A 24581-nucleotide genomic window follows, 5' to 3' on the forward strand; every position below is an offset into this window, starting at 1 on the left:
CAGGAGTAACCCCTGTGCATCGCCAGACATGACTCAAAAAGAAAAAAAAAAAGAAACAAAAGTTTAAAATTGCTTGTCTGACCCAAGGATGGTAGATACAAGGGTCAGGGGGGTTGCCCCATAGCTGGAAGCCTCCTTCACGAGCAGAGGGGGAGAAGGCAGATGGAATAGAGAAGGGATCACTAAGAAAATGATGGCTGGGGGAACCAGTTGGGATGGGAGATGCATGCCGAAAGTAGATAATGGACATGATGACCTCTCAGTGTCCATGTTGCAAGCAATAATGCCCAAAAGTAGAGAGTATGGGGAATATTTTCTGCCTTAGAGGCAGGGGGAGGGTGGGAAAGGGGGGGGTATACCAGGGATATTGGTGGTGGTTAATGTGCACTGGTGGAGGGATGGGTGTTTGATCATTGTGAGATTGTAACCCAAACATGAAAGCTTGTAACTATCTTATGGTGATTCAATAAAATTAAAAAAAAAATTGCTTGTCTGGGGGAACACTCATCAATGTTCAGGGCTTACTCCTGGCTCTGTGCTCAGGGATCACTCCTGACTGGTGCATGGAGGAATCACGTGCAGTGCTAGAAATTGAACCTGGTTTGCCAAGATGCAGGACAAGTGATTTAACCCCTGTACCATCTCTATTTCCCTGTGAAATTGCTCTTTTTATAAGTGAAAAATGATCAAATATTTTAAGTTTCTTGTCATCTAAGCTAAACCGTGGCCGTTTGAAGGATGCTATGTTAGATCTTCCACCAGTCCTTGACTCCTTCTAAACCATATTTCAGTAGTGCCAAACTAACCCATTCATTTCATAGCTATTTATTAGGCATGTATCATGTGCCACATACAATGCCGAGTGCTAAAAACCAAGCTAGGCCAAGTCACGCAAAGCCTGTACCTTCATACAGCCCACAGTTCCGCAGAGAAAGGCAGGCTTGAGACATCAGGCACTTGTGGCTGGACCTGAGGCAGACACCCAGATTACACTTAGCTAGGGTTCACTTTATCCACAGAACCCAGATGAAGTTTCATTTACACTGGGACATCAGGATATGCTAACTGAGCCAAGAAGCAAAAAACGAGAGAATAGCACATGAAAAGCTAAAAAGTGAGGAGAGAAATACTCCTTCCAGGAAACTAAAGGATATTTGTAATCTGAGCAAAAACTGCAGCAGGGTACTTGGCAGTAAAGTAAATATGGTGCTTAGAGGGGTCCAGAGAGCACAGGCCCTTTCCTGGAACCTTGCTCAGGCCACTGTGTGCCCTAGGAAACTGGCATTGAGGCACCTACTGACAAAGCACCTGTTGGACTGTGGATGCAGATCTAATTTGGGGTGCCTGTGGCAGGGTGGGGTGGTTTTGAGCCATATACAGCAGTGCTTGGGGCTTACTTCATCTCAGTACTCAGGGATCATTCCACGTAGGGCACAGGAGACTGTATATGGTGTCAGGGATTAAATTTGGGTCATCTTCATGTAAGGATAGGTGCTTTACCTGCTGTACTATTTCTCTCTTCCCTAGTTGTAATTTTATAATGGGCCAGTAGAAAGAAAATCACGCTCTAAATAAAAATTTACCTTGCTACAATGACTAGAATTCTCTTCTCTCTCTCTCTCTCTCTCCCTCCCTCCCTCCCTCCCTCACTCTCCCTCTCTCTCTCCCTCTCTCTCTCTCCCCTCTCCTTCTCCCTCTCCCTCTCCCTCTCCCTCTCCCTCCCCCTCCCTCCCAACACTGCTCAGGGACTACTCTTTACTCTGTTCTCAGGGTTTTCTCCTGGCAGCGCTCAGGGGATCATGCAGTGCTGGGGATTAAACCCAAGCCTCCCAAATGTAAAGCATCTACTCAGCCTATTGACCTATTTTCCGAGGCCTAGAATTCATTTTTTTTAAATGAAATTGGAGATGCCTATATTATCCTGGAAAGTGCTGTTTCGAACCTCAAAGAGTTCATGTTCTCTTGGATTCAGGTGAAGGCAATTCACAACAGTAAGGAATAGATTTTTCTTCTCAGCTACTGACATTAAGAGTGATTACTATAGCAGAAAGGAAGATAGGTGCATGTATATATTGAGAAAGTACTTTTATAGGTATTATTAGTTTGGGGGGCACACCCAATGATGCTTTGGCATATTCTTGGCCGTGCTCAGGGATCACTCTGGCATATCTCAGCCAGGACCATCTGCAAGTGCTGGAGATCAAATCTAGGTCAGCTGCAAGCAAGGTAAGCAGCTTACCTGCTTTACTCTCTCCAGTCCCTAGCAAAAGTAGCATTACTAGAACAAATGATTTTCATTTATTTCCTGTACCCCTAAAAAAGAAACATTTTGGTCTGGGAAAGTAACTTAAAGGATCAGCCACAAGACTGGCATCGCAAGGACCCGAGTTTGGTCCTCAGCACGTGTTCCCCGGAGCATTGCCCAGCGTGGCCCACACGCCAGCCAGATCCCCGACGCCCACCACGAGCACCACGTGAAATGGCTCCTATTTAAAAAAGAAAAAGAAAAAAACTAAGGAACGAGAACTATTTTGACTAGATATTTAATAGGAGCCAGACAGGATGCAAATTCATTTTATTTCACTTAAAGGACAGTCGTCCAATTTTGCTCTTGCCATTGGTATTCACTTCTAAGTTTGTCCAGCCAGAGTGCTGCTCGCAGCAAGTGACAGCTTACCTAAGAAGCAGCCTATTTGTCTCGCCTAAGAGGCTGACTTCGTTGTTCAGTGGCTCACTGGTGCCAGGATCAACATCTTTCTTTTCTCATGAGCCCTCCTTCCTCAGGACTGTGGCCTCATGATCTCACAATGGCTGCTCCAGGCAAAACAAAATAAAACAGGGACAAGGTAGTGACAAATCACTGAAGTTTACATCTCATTGGCCAAACCTCAGTCACATGGCTCTCTCTTTCTGCAAGAAAGTCTGGGAAATTGAGTGTTTGCTTTCTCCACTCTCTGTGGTACATGCAGGTATCAAGGGCTACAGGTTTATTACAATATCTGCCACAGAGAAGGCAAATAGTTGCTTCTCAAAGGTTGATAGTGGTCACTGATAAGTAAGGGGAATGTATCATAATGGGCTGAACCTTGCAACAGACCTTGGTGTTTTTCGGTTATGTTATGGATAGGTTTTTGTTTCTTTGGTAACAGTTATTATATAATCACTTCAAACAATCAGTTTCTGATTTTGTTTAGGTTGATAATTGATTTTGATCTCTACAATTAGTTTTCAGTTATAAAATGATATTGATAAAGGATGCCATCAAATTCAAATGTGTTATGTATTTAAAATCTGTTAACTAAAGATTAATATCTCATTAGTGCATTTATGGTAGGATTTTATTTTTGCATCATTAAGGTGACTTTGAATAAACCTTGGGTTCTCTTGCAGTTCTGTCTGGGAAGGAAATTTAGAAAAATATTTATTCAAAGTTACAGATATTAGAACTTGTATGTAAAAAGCTTATCAGTCATTTTATATCTAATCATTTTAGACCACGAAAAGCATCAAAAAAACCAAATTCAGGGTGTTTTTTTGGTTTTTGTTTTTGGCTTTTGGGTCACACCCAGAGATGCACAGGGGTTACTCCTGGCTCATGCACTCAGGAATTAACTCTTGGAGGTGCTCAGGGGACCATATGGGATGCTCGGAATCGAACCTGGGTTGGCCAAGTGCCAGGCAAATGCCCTACCCGCTGTGTTATCACTCCAGCCCCCCAAAAGACCAAATTCAAATAGAAGAGAGACAGAGCTTTCTGAAAACTACCACTTCATCTTACAAATTCTATTTGGCTTCCTTGAAAGCAGCCTTGAAGAGGTTGCTGGCCTCTTGCCACATTGATAATCGTGAGAACTGGGCTGTGGATGGTGTTAAGCTAAGAACAGCTTGTCACGGATTGATCTTGGAGCTCCTTAGCCCTGTTGGCTTATAGCTATAGCTTTGCTGTGACATGACAATGAGCCTTGAAGAAGGCAGTGTAGTGTCAATTTCTCAGTGCATTTTCATAAATTAACATATGTGTGTATGTATATATGGGCTATACTAAGTAGTACTCAGGTGCTGCCAGAATAGCAATTAGTGTGTTGGGGTTTAAAAATATTATTTAAAGATTTTTTTTATTTTGGGAGGGCTTTCCCAAGCTGTGCTGAGGAAGCTCAGGGGCCCCTGGTGGCGATTCAGGATGGAGATTCAGTGAAAGGGCCTGAGGATGTACCGCTGACCCTGCGAGTGCTCAGAGCCTCCAGGCCCATCCTTGGCCCTACTCGGGGACCACATGCTGGTGCTGCAGATCAAACCGGGGTTGGTTACATGCAAGGCATGTGCCTTCATCCCTGTGCGCTCTTTCCGAATCTTCAGTTTTTAAAGTTGCTTTAGTTCACCAACTAACTGTCACAGGTTTTGTGTCAGTATTATTTGGTATAAGCATGAAAGCAGGGTGCAACTATAATGTGAAGCTCTTTAAAAGTTTCGTGCTGATATTACTTAAACACCAGTTATTGGTAAACTGTTTTTGGTGCAAGAATATTCATGAGTAGATGTTAAAATTGAGTGGCCCAACTAGCACACATTATCCATTTGGGCTAGTTTAACAAACACTTTTCCAGGTTTGAAAATAAGTTAACACATGTGCTCATTATAGTCTAAGTTTTGCGCTTGAGAAAATTTACCTCAGTGTTACAAAGTGTAAACTTAACAAAATTTAATCTTCTCTGTCCAGAGGCGTTGCTCCGCTGTCACTGGTTTGTGATTTGATGCGCTGGCCTTGGCGCCACTCTTATAAGATGTGTTCACTATGCCTATCTGCCACAGTGCGTCACCCTCAGATCCGACTTACGCACTTGAAATCCCCTGTTTTTGGAAGCTTTCTGATGAGTGTCTTATGTGGCATAAGGTCTGTCATCTTAACTACTCACATACATAGGAGTTTCAAGGATAGACACTTAGTATTTCCAGCAGCATCACCTGGGGATCACTGCTCAGCCTCCTCTCGCTGTAGAAATGGTGCAAGTGATGTTTAAAGGGTTTGTTTACTCTCATCAACCATAAGCCTGCACTGAGAACTCTAGGCTAGAGGCTCCCAGTAGGACAAAGGGGCATCCACATGCTTTTGATGAGGGCAATGCCTTTTCAGCCTTATGAATGAACAGAATTATACCATGAGATGATTACACAGGAAAGGTTAGAATTTGATTTGGACTGCAAACAACAAGGCATGACAGTCTTGCCATGAAATGCTTGACTATCTAGCCTGCACAGATGCATGAGCATCTTTGGAACTGGACCCCTGCACCCCCTGAGCACTGGGAGTACTGCCCCCCCAGAGTGGGGAGGGGGAGATGATGCTGAAAACGTCATCTTCATCTCACAAGTTCCACATAGCTAGAGTCCAGCGTACTAAATTGTGTCTGATGGTAAAACTCTCTGACTCAGAAATACAGAGCAAACCCAAAGTTTCAGTTAGGAGGAGCTGGATTCAGGATGGGAAATACAGTAGTGTCTTTCACCAAGAGAATCTGGAAGAACATGACAGGCGGGTCACAGTAAATGCTGAGCTGGAACAACTGCAGCATTCAAATGGTAGGGGTTGGGAAATGTGGCTGCAAGGGCCAGAGCACATGCTTGTAAGGGAGCCCCGAGTTTGGCTCACAGCACCACATGTTCTCCCAAGCACCACCAAGTGTGGCCCAAAAAATAGTCAGTATTGTATATTAATAGTAGAGAATCACCCTTAGTAGAGAATATGTAATATGTATTACTTTTTTTTTTAAGTCCTAGGGTGTGTTTTGCAGCTAAAAGTGACATTTTAGTAAGATGGATGTTTTCTTAGGCAAAAGGCGGGTATGGTTTTGACTATGTCTACTATTAAGCATCATTATCCTATATTGCCTTGGGTGACACTTTGTGTTATTATAGCACACAAGGGTCACTCTGTGAACACTCTATGAGTTATTTACTCATAATTTACTCAATTTATTTAGCTCTGGGAATTTATGGCTAATAGCTCTTTTGTGTGAGACACTTGCCTTTTCTTTATTTTCTTATTTCTTTGTTTTCTGTTTCCTTATTGTTCCCCATGAGCTGAGGTTTAGAAAACTCTTGCTTTCTCTTTGGGGGTGGGGGGCGGGACAGTTAAGACCACCTTGCAGAGCTTGAGGTCTAGTCTTGGCTGTGCTTAGGGGCCATAGAGGAACGGGTCAACCATATGCAAAGCAAGCACCCTACCTATTGTACTATCTCTCTTGCCCCATGAGTGATTTTAAAGAAAAATAGTTTAGGTCCCATGCTTAAAACAGTGTTAGAGTTTATGACATATGGTTACTTAACTATGAAATGCCCAAGACCCTCTACCAATGTCCTTCTAATTCTTCGAGTCCACCTCCTCATTCCCTCCAGCACCATCCCTCATTCTCAGCTCTGTAACTCAGGATCAAGGGCTTATGACCATTTGATACTAACTGTTGCCTGGTTTTATTCTCTCTTTGCCACAAATGGATGAGATTATCTGATCTTTTTTCCTTCCTCTGATTAAGTTCACTTAGCATGATAGTGGTTTGAGTGATTTTAAAAGTTTAAAGATTGTAAAGAAAAAAAAAGTTTAAAGATTGTGCTTTGTGAGGTTGAAATATTCCTGCTAAGGAAATATCATGCCTTCCTGGAAATAGAAAAAGGAAAATAGGTATGTGTATGTGTGTATATATATCTATATCAGTCACAGGAGAAGGGGTCAGGTATGTTTTTGCCATATGGGTATATATCTCCAAAGTAAAGATTGCTATGAACTCCTTGAGAGTTAAAAAATAAAGGAAAACTAAGAAGCTTTATATAAATTTTAACTAATAGTTGATGGTGTCAATATTACGTCTAGAAATACCTTGGTAAGATTATACTGATCCCGACATTTTTGATGTTCAGTTGACAGGACAGAATACATGTGTTACTCTGCTTGGTTGTTAAGGTTGGCATTCAAGAATGTGACAGTCCTGGGTTCGATTACCAGCATCCCATATGGTCTCCTGAGCACCGCCAGGAGTAATTCCTGAGTGCAGACCCAGGAGGAGTAACCCCTGTGCATTGCCAGGTGTGACCCAAGGAAAAAAAAAAAGAACGTGACAGGAAAAGGGCTTTTTTCTTCTCACAGTTACTTTTACTTTGCTAGTAATTCGATTTATATTAAAAAGCCTGCAAGGTTCAGATTTAGCTTAGCTACTTTGCTGATGATTAGATTTAAATTAGAAAGCAGTCTAAGGGGCCTTTGGGGGGAGGGGAGAGGCAGGCATATGGTGGTAGGGACAGAACCCAGGATTTCACACACTCAAGGCACCTGTGTTACCTCCCCAGCACCATGGAGCAGTTTTCTTTTTTTTTTTTTTTTTTTTTTTTTTTTGCTTTTTGGGTCACACCTGGCGATGCACAAGGGTCACTCCTGGCTCTGCACTCAGGAATTACCCCTGGCGGTGCTCAGGGGACCATATGGGATGCTGGGAATCGAACCCGGGTCGGCCGCGTGCAAGGCAAACGCCCTACCCGCTGTGCTATCACTCCAGCCCCCCATGGAGCAGTTTTCTAAGTGCTGCTCTATCCTACTTATTCTTACTGTTTCTATTGCTGGCATCTTCTGTGAAAGTTGTACATCAATGTTCTGTTTTATGTTAAAAACTGACTCTTTAAAGTAGTACCAGTTCTAGTAAAGATATTTGTAAAACCAGCTAGAATCCCAAACCAAACAATGGTTGTAGAGGGGAAGGGGTCAGGTACGTTTTGCCACACGGGTCAGTAACTCATCACTTCCAGCAGACAGATGCGCCCCTGCCAGGAGTAAAGAGTGGAGTCTTAGAGAATGTCTTGGCAACACTTTCCTCAGTGTGCCGACCCTCCTCTGACCTCATTCTCTTGTTCTAACTGCCTCCTCTTAGGTGGTGTTTTCTAGCAGGGAATGTGTGGTTCATCCTGGATCTCCTTGATCCAGCTGGTCACTAAGTCATTTTTTTCTGCCTTGCAAGTAGAGTCGTTTCCAGGCTTGCTCCTCACTGCCATTGCAGCTGCCTGCTGACCTCTGCCTGCTAACCCTTTAGATCATCCACGGTGCCTCCAGGTCCCCTGTCAGATTCCCAGGAGATGAAGCTTTGCATGGTACCCAGCTCCTTTCCATGTATGTTTCCAGCCACGACATCATCTGGGAACTGTAGGAGTCCTAGCCCCACTGTCAGTAAAGGAGGTACCCAGGGGCACCAGAAAACTTTGGCGTGTTGGCATGTGCCAGCCATTCTTGCTCATCTGTCTGCCAGACGTGCAAATGTCTGTCTAGACTCTGTCAACAAAACTCTTTCTTGCTTGCCCCGGATCTGGGATTTTCTCCACCCATGTCCCCACCACATTGACTCCATATTTCTGATAATTCACTAGCAAATGGCATTACATAGTTATTGGCATATTCCTTTCTCTGCTGCATAAAGATTCCTTACAGGGGTCTGGACAGGTCACTTAGCAATCACAGGCACATGCAGAGAGACCCAGTTTCAACCCTGAGTATCACCAACTCGTGCTTCACTGGTGGTCCCTGGCACTGTCCAGCCCAGGAAGCTGTTTCCTCCTCTCCTAGCATCGAACCGTTCTACCTGTTGGCTGAAAGTGGCCTGCAGCCTCCCTGGTCACTCTTTAGGAGGCACCAAAAATAATATCAAAGCCATAGAGTTAACACTGTTGTAACCATGTTACTTAAACTACAATGTAAAGGGGAAAAATTAGATTGGGGGGTGCTGGAGAAGTAGTATAGAAGGTCAGGCACATGGCCAAACCATGTTTGATTCCTGGCATTCTGTGGCCAGGAGTAATCCCTCAGCACAGAGCCAGAGTAATCCCAGAGACCAGCCAGATGTGGTTCAAAATGAAAAAAGAAAAAAAAAAGAGTCTCTTGACAATAAAAAAAATATAGATTTTAAGTTGAATGAGTAACTAAATTCCTAAAGAATGCATCCAAAAGAAGAAATATGCTGGATGAATAGTCTGCATTTGAGTGATCAGTAGTTAGATGATACCTCTTATTTTTGGGGTGTTTACCTTGCACATAGCTGACCCTGGGTTCATTCCCCAACCCCCCTTATGACCCCTCTTCTAAGCCTGCCAGGTGAGGTCCCTGAGTGCGGAACCAGGAATAATCCCTAAATACAGCCAGTGTGATACACTCCAAAAATACACACAAAAGTGGACATTAGATAATACTTCTTACCAGAAAATACTTTCCAATAAATTGCATTTCACTGATTTCTAGTATTTGCTGTTGCTCTTCTTTTAATGAGCAAGGTCACAACTAGGGGAAATGGTGCTTGGGGCTCACAACTAGCAATGTTGGATACTCGTGTGGTTCAGGGTTCAAACCCTGGGCCTTCCATGCAACCCATGAGCTTCAGCCTCTGAATGCTCTCCTTGGCCCTATTGGTATGTTTTCACAGGATGCCAAGGAAAGAACTTGTGCAAAGATTGGTGCAGATTAAGTCAGAAAGAAGAGGATTGGTTGTCTGGGAGAGACTTGGAGAGTCCTTCCCACTCTCTCAGTATATTGCCTACACTTTATTAGCCACAACCCCTGTTTGCAGTTCAGTGCAACTCTGTGTCTTATAGGAAGCCCTTCATAGGATAAGTGCATCAGTGAACTAGGAAGAGGTCGCTACCAGAAAAGCATCAAGGTCCTCAGTGTCTTCATGCATCTCCCTGTACCTGCCTTCTCCTCCCAAACTTCTGCCCCACCCAGTATCCAGCTGCCCAGAGCAGAGCCACTCAAAAGATCTTTGACCCGTTCGATGGATGAGAAAAGCGGTCACTGAGTATAGAACTAGAGAGTATCAATCACTAAATTCTGTATTTTGCTTTGTGTTTCATGGAAGTCATGGAAAATTTTCCTAGTAGGAGCAATTTCTAATTTGATTTTAATATTTAGAAAGATTTAGTAAGTGGCTTATTTGGCCTAAGGATAAATGGGTCCTCAGTTAATATTTGATGATGGCTAATTACTGTCTTAAAACTGTCTATCAAATTGCTCTTAGCCTTTTGTTTTGATTGTGGTTTGTTGGTTTTAGTTTTAGGGGCTACATCCAACCATGCTCAAGGCTTACTCCTGCCTCTGAGTTCAGTGATCACTCCTGGTGGTGCTCAGGAAACCATATGTGGTGCCAGGAATTAAACCTGGGTCGGCTGGGTACAAGGCACGTGCCCTACCCTCTGTACTATCTCGCCAGTCCCTGTTTTCAGACTTTGGATGATGGGAGTCTGTGTGTCTGAGTTACTTAAGCCTGAAAAGTAATTCAGTTCCTTTGCACCCAACTGTTTAGCATGATGATGAATAACTTCATTAGATTAGTTTTCAATTTTATTAAATGCAGACTTCTGGATAGAGAAAAAAATAGCAACCAGTGCTCTTCCAACTGTTTTTTAAAGTGAAGAAATCTCTTCAATCTGGGACTTTTGTTGTTCTAGCAGAGGTTTCAGTTTCATTAGAATGAATGAAGTGAAGTCAGATTAAACATGATAATAAAAATGATCATGTTGAGCCACATTAATCTATGTAGAAATTAATATTTGATTGCCAGCTTTCTGATTAAGGGCTGGAAAGATAGCTCTGTGGGCGAGCGTGCATTTTTTTTTTCTTTTTGGGTCACACCCGGCGATGCACAGGGGTTACTCCTGGCTTTGCACTCAGGAATTACTCCTGGCAATGCTCAGGGGACCCATATGGGATGCTGGGAATTGAACCCAGGTCAGCCACATGCAAGGCAAACACCCTACCGCTGTACTATCACTCCAGCCCGTAAAGTTCATCGTTTGATGGGTGAGTGTCAATCCTCAGCCCTGCATAGTCTGTGCACCTCTACGAGCTGCCCCCAGAGACTGAGCAGAGAGTAGCCCCTGAACCACACCAAGTGGGGCGCCTGCAAAAAGCAAAACAAGTGACCAAAAAAGATTTCTGATAAAGTTAATTATTTGAAATTGGAAAAAGGCCTATTGGTAAATAAATAAAATGTTTATTTGTAATCAGTTGCATTATCAAAATACAGTCCAGATTAATAAATAGAATGATAATTTACTGATTCACTTTATGCTCGTTTTCTAAAAATAATGAATCCTGTAGGACCTAAAGGGGTCTGGTGTATTTTTTGCTATTATGAAGTAGAATTAGGAAGTGTTTAAGGTATGAGGGCTTTGAACTTCTCGGGAGGCTTCTGCTTCATCTTTGGCCGTCATAAGGAGCACAGGGATACTTCTCAAACTGGGACACCAGCCGTCCCTCGAGTCCCATCTGGCCTTCGGGAGCACAGTATGTAGAGCAGGAGATTGAGGTCACAACTTTGGCTTTTTGCAGCTCCAGATAGAGGGTGGTGTCTTTGTTTGCTTGCTCTTATGTTAAAACGTGAAGGTGTACATGCTTAAGAACACACTATGATCTCCATGTTTCCTTCCCGCCTTAAATGAAAATCTCTGAATATTCACTGTCAACAACACTTGGGGTGTTTAGGTTCTTGTCCAGAATCCCCAAGAAACTAATATGGATTATCACTGTTTTCACGATGACTGATTTTTGAAAAGTATAAGTGCTTAGAATTAATTTTAGCCACCTTTGAGAAAAGACTTTTAATATTTTTTAAATAGGCAATACATTTGCTCCCTTGGTTGAAAAGTATCAAAGATACAGTAGACTTCTTTTTATCTATTTGGTTCCTACTCCCTCCTCTGAGAAGATAAGCACACTTAGTACTTTTATGTGTATTCTGAGTTTTATTTTCCATTTATAAGCACAAAGGAAAACATGCCCTTTAATTTCCATCACTTTAATACAACTGGGCATATTTACCTGTAATACCCTCTGTCATACTTTATTATTTATTACACTGTACAAATATACTGTAAATTTATTTAACAAGTCTGCTAGTTATGGACAGTTGGACTTTTTAGATTGAATTAAAATTTTACTCTTATCTTTTGAGTATCCCAAGCAGTGCCCAGGAGGCCCTGGGGCTCCATGGGCAATTCTCAGCTAACTTGGCCAGCAGTTCGATATCAATGCCTGAGCAGGCAATGTTGCTCAGGTCCTGACTTTTTAGGGGTACTCAGGCCACTCCTGTGGGGTTGAGGGTCTCCCCAGCCATACCCAAGCAATGCTTGAGAGGCCATGTGGTGCCAGGAAAAGAACCCGGCTGGGCCATGTGCTGAACACCCTAGCCCTGGGCTGGTTGATGTTTAATCTCTCTACTCCGAGTTTTTGGTTTTTTGGTTGTTTTTGTTTGTTTGGTTGGTTGGGTTTTTTTTTTTTTTGCTTGTTTTTTGGGGGAGGGGATGCCACACCCAGCAATGCACATGGGTTGCTCCTGGCACTACACTCAGGAATTACTCCTGGTGGTGCTTGGGAAGCCATATGAGATGCTGGCCCTGCCTGCTGTACTATAGCTCCAGCCCCTCTTTGTTTGTTTTTAATTTTGTTTTGGGGGGCACACCCAGCAGTGCTCAGGGCTTACTCTTGGATCTTTGCTCAGGGGTCACTCCTGGTGGGGCTCAGGGATATGGGGCACTGATAGAAACCCAGGTCAGCTATGTACAGGGCAAATGAACTATTTTACACTCTTACTGGCCCCATTATTTGTTTTTGTTTTTTTTTACAAACAGGTTTATAATGAAAACCCTTCTACATATGTCATTTCACGCATATGTAGGATTCATGATAGAAGAAATTGGCTTTTCCAGCATGAGATTCTTGGTGGGTAGCATTAGAAACTATATTATAATGTAGACCAGTGTTTCTCAAATGGGGCTATATGGTACCTTGTGAGCTCCCAAGATATTCCAAGAAGGGCACAGGTGAAAATTGCATAAATGAGGGGGAGGAGTACAGAACAGTAATAGGGGAACCAATCAAGGGAGTGGAGGTGGGGGGGCACACAGGAAGGAAACAAGAGTTAGAAGTTTGAAAAAAGCTAATATAGACAATTCCCATTCCTCCCTGAGCTGAGCTGTCTGTGCGCACAGGGCATCATGTTTGGATCTTCATGGCCAGGTTTGTCGGAGCGAGTGCTGATTCGTGACAGTCCCTCACATTGAAATTTTGCTACTTTGGCCTTCAAGTTGGCCCACGGGAAAGGAGAGTTGGCATGTGGACAGCTGGGTCTTACTGAAGCAGTAGCATTTCCTTATGAGCTTCTCCACTTAGCCAGAATTAGCAATTGTCACTTGGCTGCCTCTGGAGCAGAGACTGAGAGCTGACCCCCATGTAGAGGGAGAGCCACAGAGAGTCAGCAGAGAACAGGACCAGGCACCGCCGGGGTGTCACTCGGCAGAATCCACTTTAGATTTCTCCTCTCACAGCTGGAATGAGCCAGGGTGCTAGAACCTTCCTATACATTTGTGGGGTCGATCTCTGCTTCTGCTTGTTGGCTTAAGAGAGGTAGATTTCCGGGGGGTAGGGGGCTGCTGAGTAATTTGTTCCCTCTGACAATGGGAACAATAGGCCACATACATAAGTTGGGGACCTCTGCTATATTCCCAAGTGTTGGGGTCTGGAGAATTGTCCATGATATATATACATGTGTGTGTGTGTGTGTGTTTGCCCCAACATATATTCGGATAGTACATATATTGGGATAGAATTCCAAACTATGTGGGTAGAATTCTTACAAGCAAAAATATCATTTTCCTACTGAAAATGGAAGGAATCAAAATCGAAGGAATGTGCATCTACTACCCTTACATGTTACTGAGCCTTCACAAAAGTCAGTAACAAAGTAAGGAACATCTGCAAGAAAAGAAGCTTGTCTCTGGTATTGGAGCCATTTTTGGAATATGAAAAAACTTTAATAAAAGGTTTTGTATTAAAATAAAAATCAGGGCTGTAGCGATAGCATAGCAGGTAGAGCTGCTTGCACGCGGCCATCCTGGGTTTGATTCCCAGCATCCCATATGGTCCCCTGAGCACTTCCAGGGGTAATTCCTGAGTGCAGAGCCAGGAGTAACACCTGTGCATTGCTGGGTATGACCCAAAAAGCAAAAAAAAATAAAATAAAAATCAGTCATGAGATAGTACAGGGAGTTAAGGTGCTTGGCTTGCACACAGCTGACCGGGTTTCAATCCCCAGCAACCCCGTTTGATCTCCTGAGTCCATCTAGGAGTGAACCTTGAGCACAGTGGGGTGTGGCTCAAAACTTCCCCACTAATAAAATAAAAACCAAAATAAAAACCAAAATATATTGGTTTTTAGAAACCTAATAAGTTAGTATACCCAAATCTTACTATGTAAACACTAAAAAGAAAAAGGGATATCATAGCAGAATGGATAAGGTGTTTGCCTTGCACGCGGCCGACCCAGGTTCGATTCCTCCACCCTTCTCGGAGAGCCCGGCAAGCTGCCGAGAGTATCTTGCCTACTTGGCAGAGCCTGGCAAGCTACCCTTGATGTATTCGATATGCCAAAAACAGTAACAAGTCTCACAATGGAGACATTACTGTTGCCCACTCGAGCAAATTGATGAGCAACGGGATGACAGTGACATAATGCCATGTAACTATGTTATTTTAAAATATACTTTACATTCACGGAGAGTTGTTAGGATTAAAGCCTATTAACATTAAATATATTGCATAGGAATAATATTACTACCTATACAATGTTGAAGAAAATAAAGCTAATCCCTATATTTTAAATGTTAAATGGGATTAGCCATTCAATAAGAAAATCAACTAACTATAAATAAAGGAAGATTATATCCTGTAGATATACAGCCAAGGATTCTGACTAAGTCGTTTTCCTAGCAAATGCACTCAGTAAAGTTGTAAGTTAAAAAAAAAAAAAAGCTTGCCATTACAAAACAAAACAAAACATTGCAAAGAGTTCTGAAGATGGCTCTTGCATAATCAGTATGAGAGATAATTTAAAGGAAACATTACAGATTTTAGTCCTGTAAATTGTATTTTGAAGCTCAGTGTGAGTGACAATTTAAGAAGTTAATTTACATCTAATTCAGTATATTTTCACATGAAACAATTTTCTAGAACCTGACCAGTTAATACTAAAACTCACCTGAAAGACTAAGCTGGAATTTTAAACAATGTTTTCTTCAAAATGTTAACATAGGGGCTGGAGCAATAGCACAGCGGGTAGGGCATTTGCCTTGCACTTGGCCGAACAGGGTTCAATTCCCAGGATCCCATATGGTCCCCTGAACACCTCCAGGGGTAATTCCTGAATGCAGAGCCAGGAGTAACCCCTGTGCATCCCCAGGTGTGACCCAAAAAAGAAAAAAAAAGTTTACGTAAAAAGATTCACAGTTATAAAATAGTTCACTGTATCACTGTCATCCCATTGCTCATCAATTTACTTGAGTGGGCACCAGTAATGTCTCCATTGTGAGACTTGTTACTGTTTTTGACATATGGAATACACCACGGGTAGTTGCCAGGCTCTGCTGTGTGGGTGAGATCTGGGTAGCTTGCTGGGCTCTCAGAGAGGGACAGAGGAATCAGACCTGGGTCGGCCACATTCAAGGCAAATGCCCTACCCGCTGTGCTATAGCTCCAGCCAGTTTATAGTTATATATTATAAAAGATTACCAAATCTCAGATTTTATAAATCACACACTTTTAACATTCTGATAGTATGTTGAATGATAAAGTTGATTAATATAGACAGTCTAGATGATTAAATGTTATAGATTCAAGAAATGATAAAACAATGTACCAATAAGTATTTTAGTAAGTATTGGTAGAACTTTGAGCAATGATATTAACTAGTAGAATGAACTTCTTTCTATCTGTACATGTTACAGTAAATTGTCAATGGTCAAAGAATTTAAAGATTTTTTTTTCTGTTACAAAATTATAAAATTCTTAAGAGTAGTTTGTGATGATTATTATACACTTTTTAAAAAGTTATATTATCTAGTACTCCTCCATCTTCCAGAAAGAACACAGAGACTTGGCATCTGAAGCCTAGGTTTTAGAAAAGCCTTCTACCCCCTGATAAGATCCTTGGCATTCTTGAACCTCAGTTTCCCTATCAAAGACTACTAGGAAATAGGAAATGGAAAGGAGAGGAAATGTGAGGGTTTCTGTGAAGAGTAGTTATTAAAAAAAATTTAAGAAATGACAAATACTGATCTTAGAAATTTTGACAAATTATAAATTTTTAGATTATTGTTTTCATTGATATAGGAACTATAAAGCTGCTCTTCCATTAAAACTTTAGTGTTATGACCATTGGTTCCTTTTTCCATCCAGTTCCCACTCCGTGGAAGTGATAATTACTCATAACTAACTGGTAATGATTAATAAAGAATAATGGATGTGTCTCCCATCTCTTTTAAAGTGTTTTTAAAACAAAGTTGTTTTTTTTTAGAATGGAAAATCATCAAGTATAGTAAAAAAAAATGTTCAATCATATAAAGTGCCATGGAAAATGAGCCCCTTTCTGTTTTTAACTCAGAGTATATTTAGTGTATTTTGCCAGTGGGTTTTGGAACATATATACTGAGGTTTCTTTGTTTGTTTTCCTTCAAGAAATCACTATCGTTTTCCTCCCAAGAAAATAATTACTGTTTATAAAGTTGTCTTCTGTTTGTTACCACAGAATGCAGACCCCATAGGGAATGATTATGAAAATAAGAAAACATTTATTTTTATAGTTCTTGTCTTTTCAGATTTAGATTGTTTTGATTATTTGGCCTACTTATTTTAAGAAGCTAAGCAGCTTGTTTCCTGTTTTTCCAATTCTGTTTGATATTTAAAATGATACATTTGGAAAGGTTTCAAAATGGAACCTTTTTTAATTTAAAGTAAGAGTAATTCTTGGGATAGAAAGTGACTCAAAAGGGTCAGAGAACATGCTTTGCATGCAGAAACCATGGGTTTGGTTTCTCCCACTGCCTTGTCCTCTGAGAATAGCCCTCCCCAAAACAGAGACAGTTTTTTTTTATTTTTTTAATTGAATCACCATGAGATAGAGCATTACAAAATTGTTCATGATTGCATTTCAGTTATACAATGTTCCAACACCCATCTTTGCACCAGTGTAATTTCCCAGCACCATGTCCCCAGTTTCCCTCCCACCCATCCAAGCCACCCCCCACCCCAGCCTGGCTCTATGGCAGGCTCCTCTCTGAGATTAATTCTTAATGTACCATGACATAGATAATCACTTAAATGGATTTGTAATATGACCATGTGCTTTAAAGACATTCTTTAGACATTATTACTGCTTCATGGGGGAGTGATATCAAAGCTTGTCATTGATACAAAACAGAATTCTTAGTTGATTCTAGTATTCTTAGGAAAGGAGGAAAATGTGAGTAGATTTTTAATGTGGATGATGATTTATTGGAGATTAGAAAATGACTCATCTGCAGTATAAATCTTTGTAATGACCAGGCCATCAGCAGGAAATGGACGGGAAGACTGTAGGGAATGTAGGGGAGAGCGAGGTATCTAAAATCCAGGCATTTGTGTTTTCCCTATGTGTGGTTGGAATATAGAGTCAAGGTATTTGTTGCAATTTACCTAAGACATTGGCAACTATGAAGTTGTCATTATTTTTGCATGTTATTCTCTGAATTGCTAAATCTATTATTCATCTTGTGAACATAATCTTTCTGCCCCATATAAATGTTGAGAAGTCAGATCTAAAGTTATTGTCTGTGTTTATGAATTCCAAATACGATTTATTTTCATTGTCCATATGTTTTCATTGTGTAAACGTAACTGAAATGCATTTCTGTGGCTTATCTGTTTTTGAAGCCATATGGTGGTGGGTGCACAAATTAGAAATCCTTATTTTAGTATCTATCTTAATTCCTTTTGCAGTTGAAAAGGGCAGACAGAAGTCTCCCAGAAGTTTATGTATCCAGACACAAACATCTCCAGATGTGCTCTCCTCTGAAAAAACACTTGAATTGGCTCAATATAAAACAAAATGTGAAAACCAAAGTGGATTTATCCTACAGCTAAAACAGCTTCTTTCCTGTGGAAATATCAAGTTGGAAGCGTTAACAGTTGTGATTCAGCACCTACTGTCTGAGGTAAGGATGTGAACCCTGTAAACAGTACTTTCTAGGGGATTGGGGGTTGAAGGGGTAACACTTGTTCTTGTGGATTTTATATATTAATAATTGATTAAAATTCATACAGTTCATCCATGCGGGCACTAACCAACTTAATAACTTGGTCTCCAGAAATTTGTGATGTGAACATTTGAATACTTTTGTTTCTCCTCCAGACTCTTAGACCAACAAAAGATAATTGCTTATTCTATTCTAGTTCCTTTGAGCATCTTCAGAATATATTTGCATTAACCTTTTTTATCACTCTATTTTTAGTCTTAACTCTTTGCAACATTTCATATCACACTTCAAGTCATGCTGTGAAAAATGAGGGTGATTGTATGCTTGGCTCAAGGAACACTTTTGTGGTAACTCCCAGTATCACCCAGTAGTGTCTTTAGGATTTCCGTCCATTCTTAAAATAATCTGTGATACAACAAAAACAAAACAGATTCTCTTTGCTTCCTTACTCTTCCCTGATAGTCTATGAGGAAGTTAGTTCAGGAACTAGTTAAAATTCATGGAGGAAACCATGTTTATATTAACATGTGCTGCTAACATAGCAACAAAACCTGTAATTTTTTTTTTATTTTTGGGTCACATCCAGCAAGGCTCAGGGGTTACTCCTGGCTCTTCACTCAGGAATTACTCCTGGTGGTGCTGGGGGACTATATGGGATGCCGGGGATCAAACCTAGGTTGGCCGCGTGCAAGGCAAACGCCCTACCCGGTGTGCTATCGCTCCGGCAAAACCTGTAATTTCTACAGTACTATAGCCCCAATAAATCTAAGTTCATTTTTTTCGGTGGCTACTCCATGTGGTTGCCTCTCTCAGGCAAGGAGAAAAATGTATGTAAGTCATTCTCTACCTTTGGCCAATTACTAAGTTGATAGAGAGTGCAGATCAATATTTAAGGAACATTTTATAGCTTTGTCCAAATATATTATTTTGAAAGATAGGTGGAAATGTTTACCAAATTTTTATTACCATTGTGTATCATATTTTTGTTTCTCTTTAACACATTGATGCCATGCTGTGATTTGTGTTAAGCCACATTCAAGTATGAGCCACCAGTGGTACTCACTGCAAAAAATTCATTAATATGTAAGGAAGGAATAATGAATTAGTATCTATTACCAAGCAAACTAAACATAATATCAAATATATACAATAAATATTTTGTCTATTTAGAGGTCAACCAACTCATTTTGCTGTACTAACCTAAAAACCCTTTATTCAACTCTCCCCTTTATCTTCCACACAAAATCCTTCAGGACCTGTAAACTCTCATTCCACATTTTTTCTCTTCTTCATCCCCTATTTCATACTACGTGATGTCATCCTTATTCAGACCTAGAATAACCATCTACTAGATTATTGTAATACCTCTAAACCACTATTTAGGTCTTTCCCCCCTATAATCTAATTCAATCCCTGCACACACTGATGTTTCAAGAGCATTCTGTTCTACTGATTAAAACATTCAATGATTCTCTGTCATCTGTAGTTTATCTGATCCACCCTATATGGTAGCTACAAGACTTAGGAAGCTATTAAGAACTTAAAAAGTAGTCTGAACTGTTATGCAGAATTGTGAAATTTGCGTGGATTTCAAGGATATTGAGGAGGGTGGTAGAGGATGTAAAATATCTCAGATTATCTGTTGACTGTGTTGAAGCAATGATATTTGGATATGTTAGGTTAAATAAAATATATCACTAAAATTTATTCTTTTCAAACTTTAAGGTGACTACTAAGATATTAAAATTACATACATGGTTCACATTGCATAACTATTAGATGACTCTGGTTTTAACTTGAAGTATAAGACTATAATTTGGCTCCAAAATGCCCTTTTCACCTACCTTTATTACCTGTATGTACCAGCTGTATAATTAAGGAGGCAGAGGATAAGCAAGAGATATTTAATATTTGTTGACAGTTTACTAATACAAGGCAATATTCTTAAATTTTTTCTAAAAAAGTCTAAGTTGGAATTTGCAAATAAGAAAATTGAGGTGGGGACTGGAGCAATAGTACATCAGGTAGGGCGTTTGCCTTGCACGCAGCCAACCCAGGTTCCATTCCCAGCATTCCATATGGTCCTCTGAGCACTGCCGGGGGTGATTCTTGAGTACAGAGCCAGGAGTAACCCCTGTGAATTGCCAGGCGTAACCAAAAAGAAAAGAAAAAGAAAACTGAGGCAAAGTAATTAGACTCTTAATGCATGAAATAGTTCTAGGATACTATGATTTCAAAATCCCCCATAAGCATCCCACACTTTTTCATTCTTTGCTCAAATACTATTATTGGGAGAACATCCTTTTCCCCTACTACCTGCAAAATTTAGGCATTTTTTTTTGGGGGGGGGTCACACCTGGCGATACACAGGGATTACTCCTGGCCTTTTTTTTTTTTTCTGTTTGGGTCACACCCAGTGATGCACAGGGATTACTCCTGGCTCTGCACTCAGGAATTATCCCTGGCGGTGCTCAGGGGACCATATGGGATGCTGGGAATCAAACCCGGGTCGGCCTCGTGCAAGGCAAATGCCCTACCCGCTGTGCTATCGCTCCAGCCCCTCCTGGCCTTTTTTTACTCAGGAATTACTCCTGGCTATGCTCAGGGGACCATATGGGATGCTGGGAAGGAATCAAACCCGGGTCGGCTGCGTCAAGGCAATAGCACTTTACTCACTGTGCTATTACTCCAGCCCCCGAAAACTTAGGCATTTTCTTATAGTGACCTCACAGCATTAGCTGCATTTAATTTACAGTGATTCCATAATCAACCAGGAGGCCAGAGAGATTGTACATGCAGTAGGGGGCTTGCCTTGCAAGTGGCTAACCCAGTTTTCAACCCTGGCAACACATACGATCCCCTGAGGACAGTCAAGAGTCATCATTAAGCACAAAGCCAGGAGTAACCCCTGAACACTGCCGAGTGTGCCCCCCAACTCCAAAAAAAACTATTCAGGAAAAAATTATTTGGTGAAGAGGTGAATTATGAAAAGCTTTTCTGTACATAGATAGATAGATGGATAGATAGATGGATAGATAGATAATTTATATATATATGCAATGTGTGTATTAACAGCCAAAGAAAAATAATGCAAATTGAAGTTGATCACCCAGTACTTCCTTACACCATACCTCCCCTCTACCTCTCCCCCCACATCCACACAGGAACACAGTTCCAGGAGAAGATGTGAGATGAAGCATGGAAGTTCTTTCTTTAGTCTTTTCTAAGTTCCTGATTACTCATATGGCATAGACATCTACTCTAAGCATTCCTGATCTTTAAGGACACTCTTTTTCTATGCAGCCAGGCCTTTAAAGCACAAACCTAAATTTTTTTTTGTTTTTCTTTATCATTTGCTTAGTTAGAGAAAATGTTTCATTGGTTCAAACATACTGAGAAATGTAGTGTGAGTCCATAGATATGACAAGCTCATAATGAGTTTCAGGACTATTCTTTTTTTGTAAATTTTGACTTGTACATAATTTTGGTTCTAATGCCCTAGTAATTATGTCTCCACTTAATTTCTTAAAAGACAACCCCCACTCCTACCTCCTTCTTGAAGACTTTTCTAACTCTTGTATGTAATCTGGATTCTAGAAGGACTTACATATCTCTGTCACTTTCCACCTTATATTTTAGGTAACTATTGAGCATTTTTTTGCTACTAAGAAAAAATGCTCATCGAAGCAGGACCTAGTTCTCTCTTAGGAAACAACCCAGCAACAGTGGCGGTGCTTTTATACACAATAGACATGTAGGTTATACCAAGGTGAGCAAATAGAGGAGAGGGTTGGATCCCAACTGTAATGTGAAGGTAGAAAGTCTTTATATAAATGTTCTTTGTTCACTTCTGGCTCTGTATAATCAGCCAGCAAATATTTACTGATTGCCTAATACATACTGGGCAGTGTTGTAGAACAATTGGAAAGACATAAGTAAAGAAAAAGTCAAGCAATTTTTTTTACTTTGGGGCTATGCCTACCTGGCTTGGTGCTCAGGGATCAGTTCTGGTGATGCTTGGGAGGCCATATGCAGTGCCAAGGATCAAACCTCAAACCTGGCAGAGCATGTGCTCCAGCCTGTTGAGCTATCTCTCTGGCCCCTTGTCAGGTAATTTTTTTTAAATCATATTTTCTTGATCTTTTGTTTCCCTTATGCTCCTTAAAAAAGTAATATTGGGGCTGGAGCGATAGCACAGCGGGTAGGGCGTTTGCCTTGCACGCGGCCGTCCCGGGTTCGAATCCCAGCATCCCATATGGTCCCCTGAGCACTGCCAGGAGTAATTCCTGAGTGTAGAACCAGGAGTAACCCCTGTGCATCGCCGGGTGTGACCCAAAAAGCAAAAAAAAAAAAAAAGTAATAGATCACAGGCTAGTGATAGCATAGATATAGATTGATAAATAGATAAATATCTTACTAATTCTAACTTTTTAAAAAATGTTTTGGAGCATTAGGTTATGGATTGAAAGAGTTGATTGAAAATCATGAAAGTATCACTTACTCTTTTGCTATAAATCTCTCTAATAACCACAACTTTCCACCAAGACAAATGTAATTTATTGCTTACCAGAATAATATCTCATAAATGGAAAGAATTATTACCCTCTCTCTCTCAGTGGACACACTCTTGTCACTTTGAAATTCATGCTAATGTTGATTTCCCCTTGCTTAGCTGTAAAAAAAATGTTCTGTATAGACAGTCCAAGTGAAGGACAGTGCCGATGGCATTTAATACCTATTTTTTAATCAGTGAGTCTAGCAGTTAAGTTTCTACGTAAACTTAAAACAGAACCAAGGTCAATAAGCCCCGCCCCTAAAAAAATGACCTTTTTATTCTTTAATGTACGTCTACTTTTGCAAATGGGAATCTCACCTAGAGGACCACATAAATCGAATTCAAATGACACTAGCATTTTACTGTAAGTAAAAAGTTCATTGTCTCTGAACAAATGACTAAGTGGGCATGAGTCATAGTGTGGGTCTGAGGGACGAGGTCAGACAGCACATACAAGCTAACCCTCGGATGCAGCTCTTTTCTGGAAAATCTCCTGTGTGATTAATGCTATTCAACAGTAAGCAAATTCAGTCCCATGGATGGGATGACAGCCAGCGTCAGTGTCCGTGTCTCAGGGATTCCTAATTAAATTATGGTGAATCCATGTGGGTTTCCGCTCCCCTTCTTCTTTCTATATTTAATGCATGGTCTGAAAGCATTTCTCTATTCAGGTTCCCATCTTTTTTTTTCCACATTGTATGGTAACTTATATGTTATGAAAAAGAAAATTAAATTTGTTATCTAAGTTGCAAAGAATTTATTATGAAAGACAGAAACAGTGATACAGGCGCTGGAGCCATAATGCAGAAGTTAAAGCATTTGCCTTGCACACAGTCAGCCTGGGTTCCGTCCTGGGGTCCCACCTGGTTCCCTGAGCAATGCCAGGAATAATTACTGAGAATGCAGAGCCGGAAGTAACCCCTGAGCACAGCCGGGTATGCCCCAAAAGCAAAGCAAAAAGCTAAACAACAACAAGAAAACAGTGGTGTGGAACAGCCAGCTTTGAAAACAACTGAAATAAGGGCTGGCAAGGTGCTTGCCACGCACACGGTGGACCCAGGCTCAATCCCTGGCATTACATATCCCTTGAACTAGTAATTCCTGAATTCAGAGCTAGGAGTATGCTCTGAGCACCACTTGGTATAGCTCCAAGAGAAACAAACAAATGCAGTCAGTATCTGAGGCAAAATGCCTTTTCTCATGTATATGTGATGGGTTGTAAGTACCTTCAAGGGCAACTTACCAGGCGGTGTTCAGCAAAACTCTTATTACGGCTTGGGCATCGTGGGAGCAGTATGCACAGGACTCTATGCAAAGCCCCTGAACTTTTGTTCTTTTGTCCTGCTTCCCTGCAGATCCGTCATCTTCCCTGAGATAGCTAATGAATTAATTTGTCTCCGTATTTTAGTTTCTCTCTAGGCCCCAGCCTTCTTCAACATCATGCTTTACGTTTCCTTCATATTTTAGGCTGGAGAGATGGAAAGTGGGGAGGGTGCTTGTAGAGCATGCAGTTGATCCCCCAGCATGACATTTGGTCCCCTGAGCCTGCCAGGAGTCATCCCTGAGCCCAGAGTCAGGAATAAGCCCTAAACTCTCCGAGGTGTGGCCCCAAATCAAAACAAAAACATTCCTTCATATTTTTACTTCCTTCAGAGTGGTTGTTAACCTTTGGAATTAACCAACAGTGAAAAGGTTAATTAGTGCTGAGTAATATCTTGGCAACCAATTCAGAAGAAAATATTCATCTAGGCATTCAGAGGAGGGGATGCTGTCTGTGACAGACACTTAGCCTCCCCCAAAGGGCTCAGGTACAGACAACCAGGCATTTCCCACTCTGGAAGGCAAGGACAGGGAAGGACTGGACAAGAGAGGAGTGCAGGGTGACGGGAGCTTCTGGAACTAAGGTGAAGTCCTTCTGTGCACTCAGTGGAAGATGTCT

General features: G+C 41.2%; 1 protein-coding gene across 3 annotated transcripts in view; it reads left to right on the forward strand.

The window, feature by feature from the left end:
- The window catches only part of MTUS1 (microtubule associated scaffold protein 1), a 179646-nt gene that overhangs the window by 124813 nt on the left and 30252 nt on the right, over nt 1-24581 (forward strand). For all 3 annotated transcript variants that reach the window (XM_004610331.3, XM_004610332.2, XM_004610333.2), the window contains one exon: nt 17831-18045. In XM_004610331.3, coding sequence (XP_004610388.3) covers nt 17831-18045 — 215 coding nt within the window. The remainder of the gene's footprint in view (nt 1-17830; nt 18046-24581) is intronic.

The sequence above is a fragment of the Sorex araneus genome, chromosome 1 (genome assembly GCF_027595985.1).
Source record: "Sorex araneus isolate mSorAra2 chromosome 1, mSorAra2.pri, whole genome shotgun sequence".
Taxonomy (NCBI): Eukaryota; Metazoa; Chordata; class Mammalia; order Eulipotyphla; family Soricidae; genus Sorex; species Sorex araneus.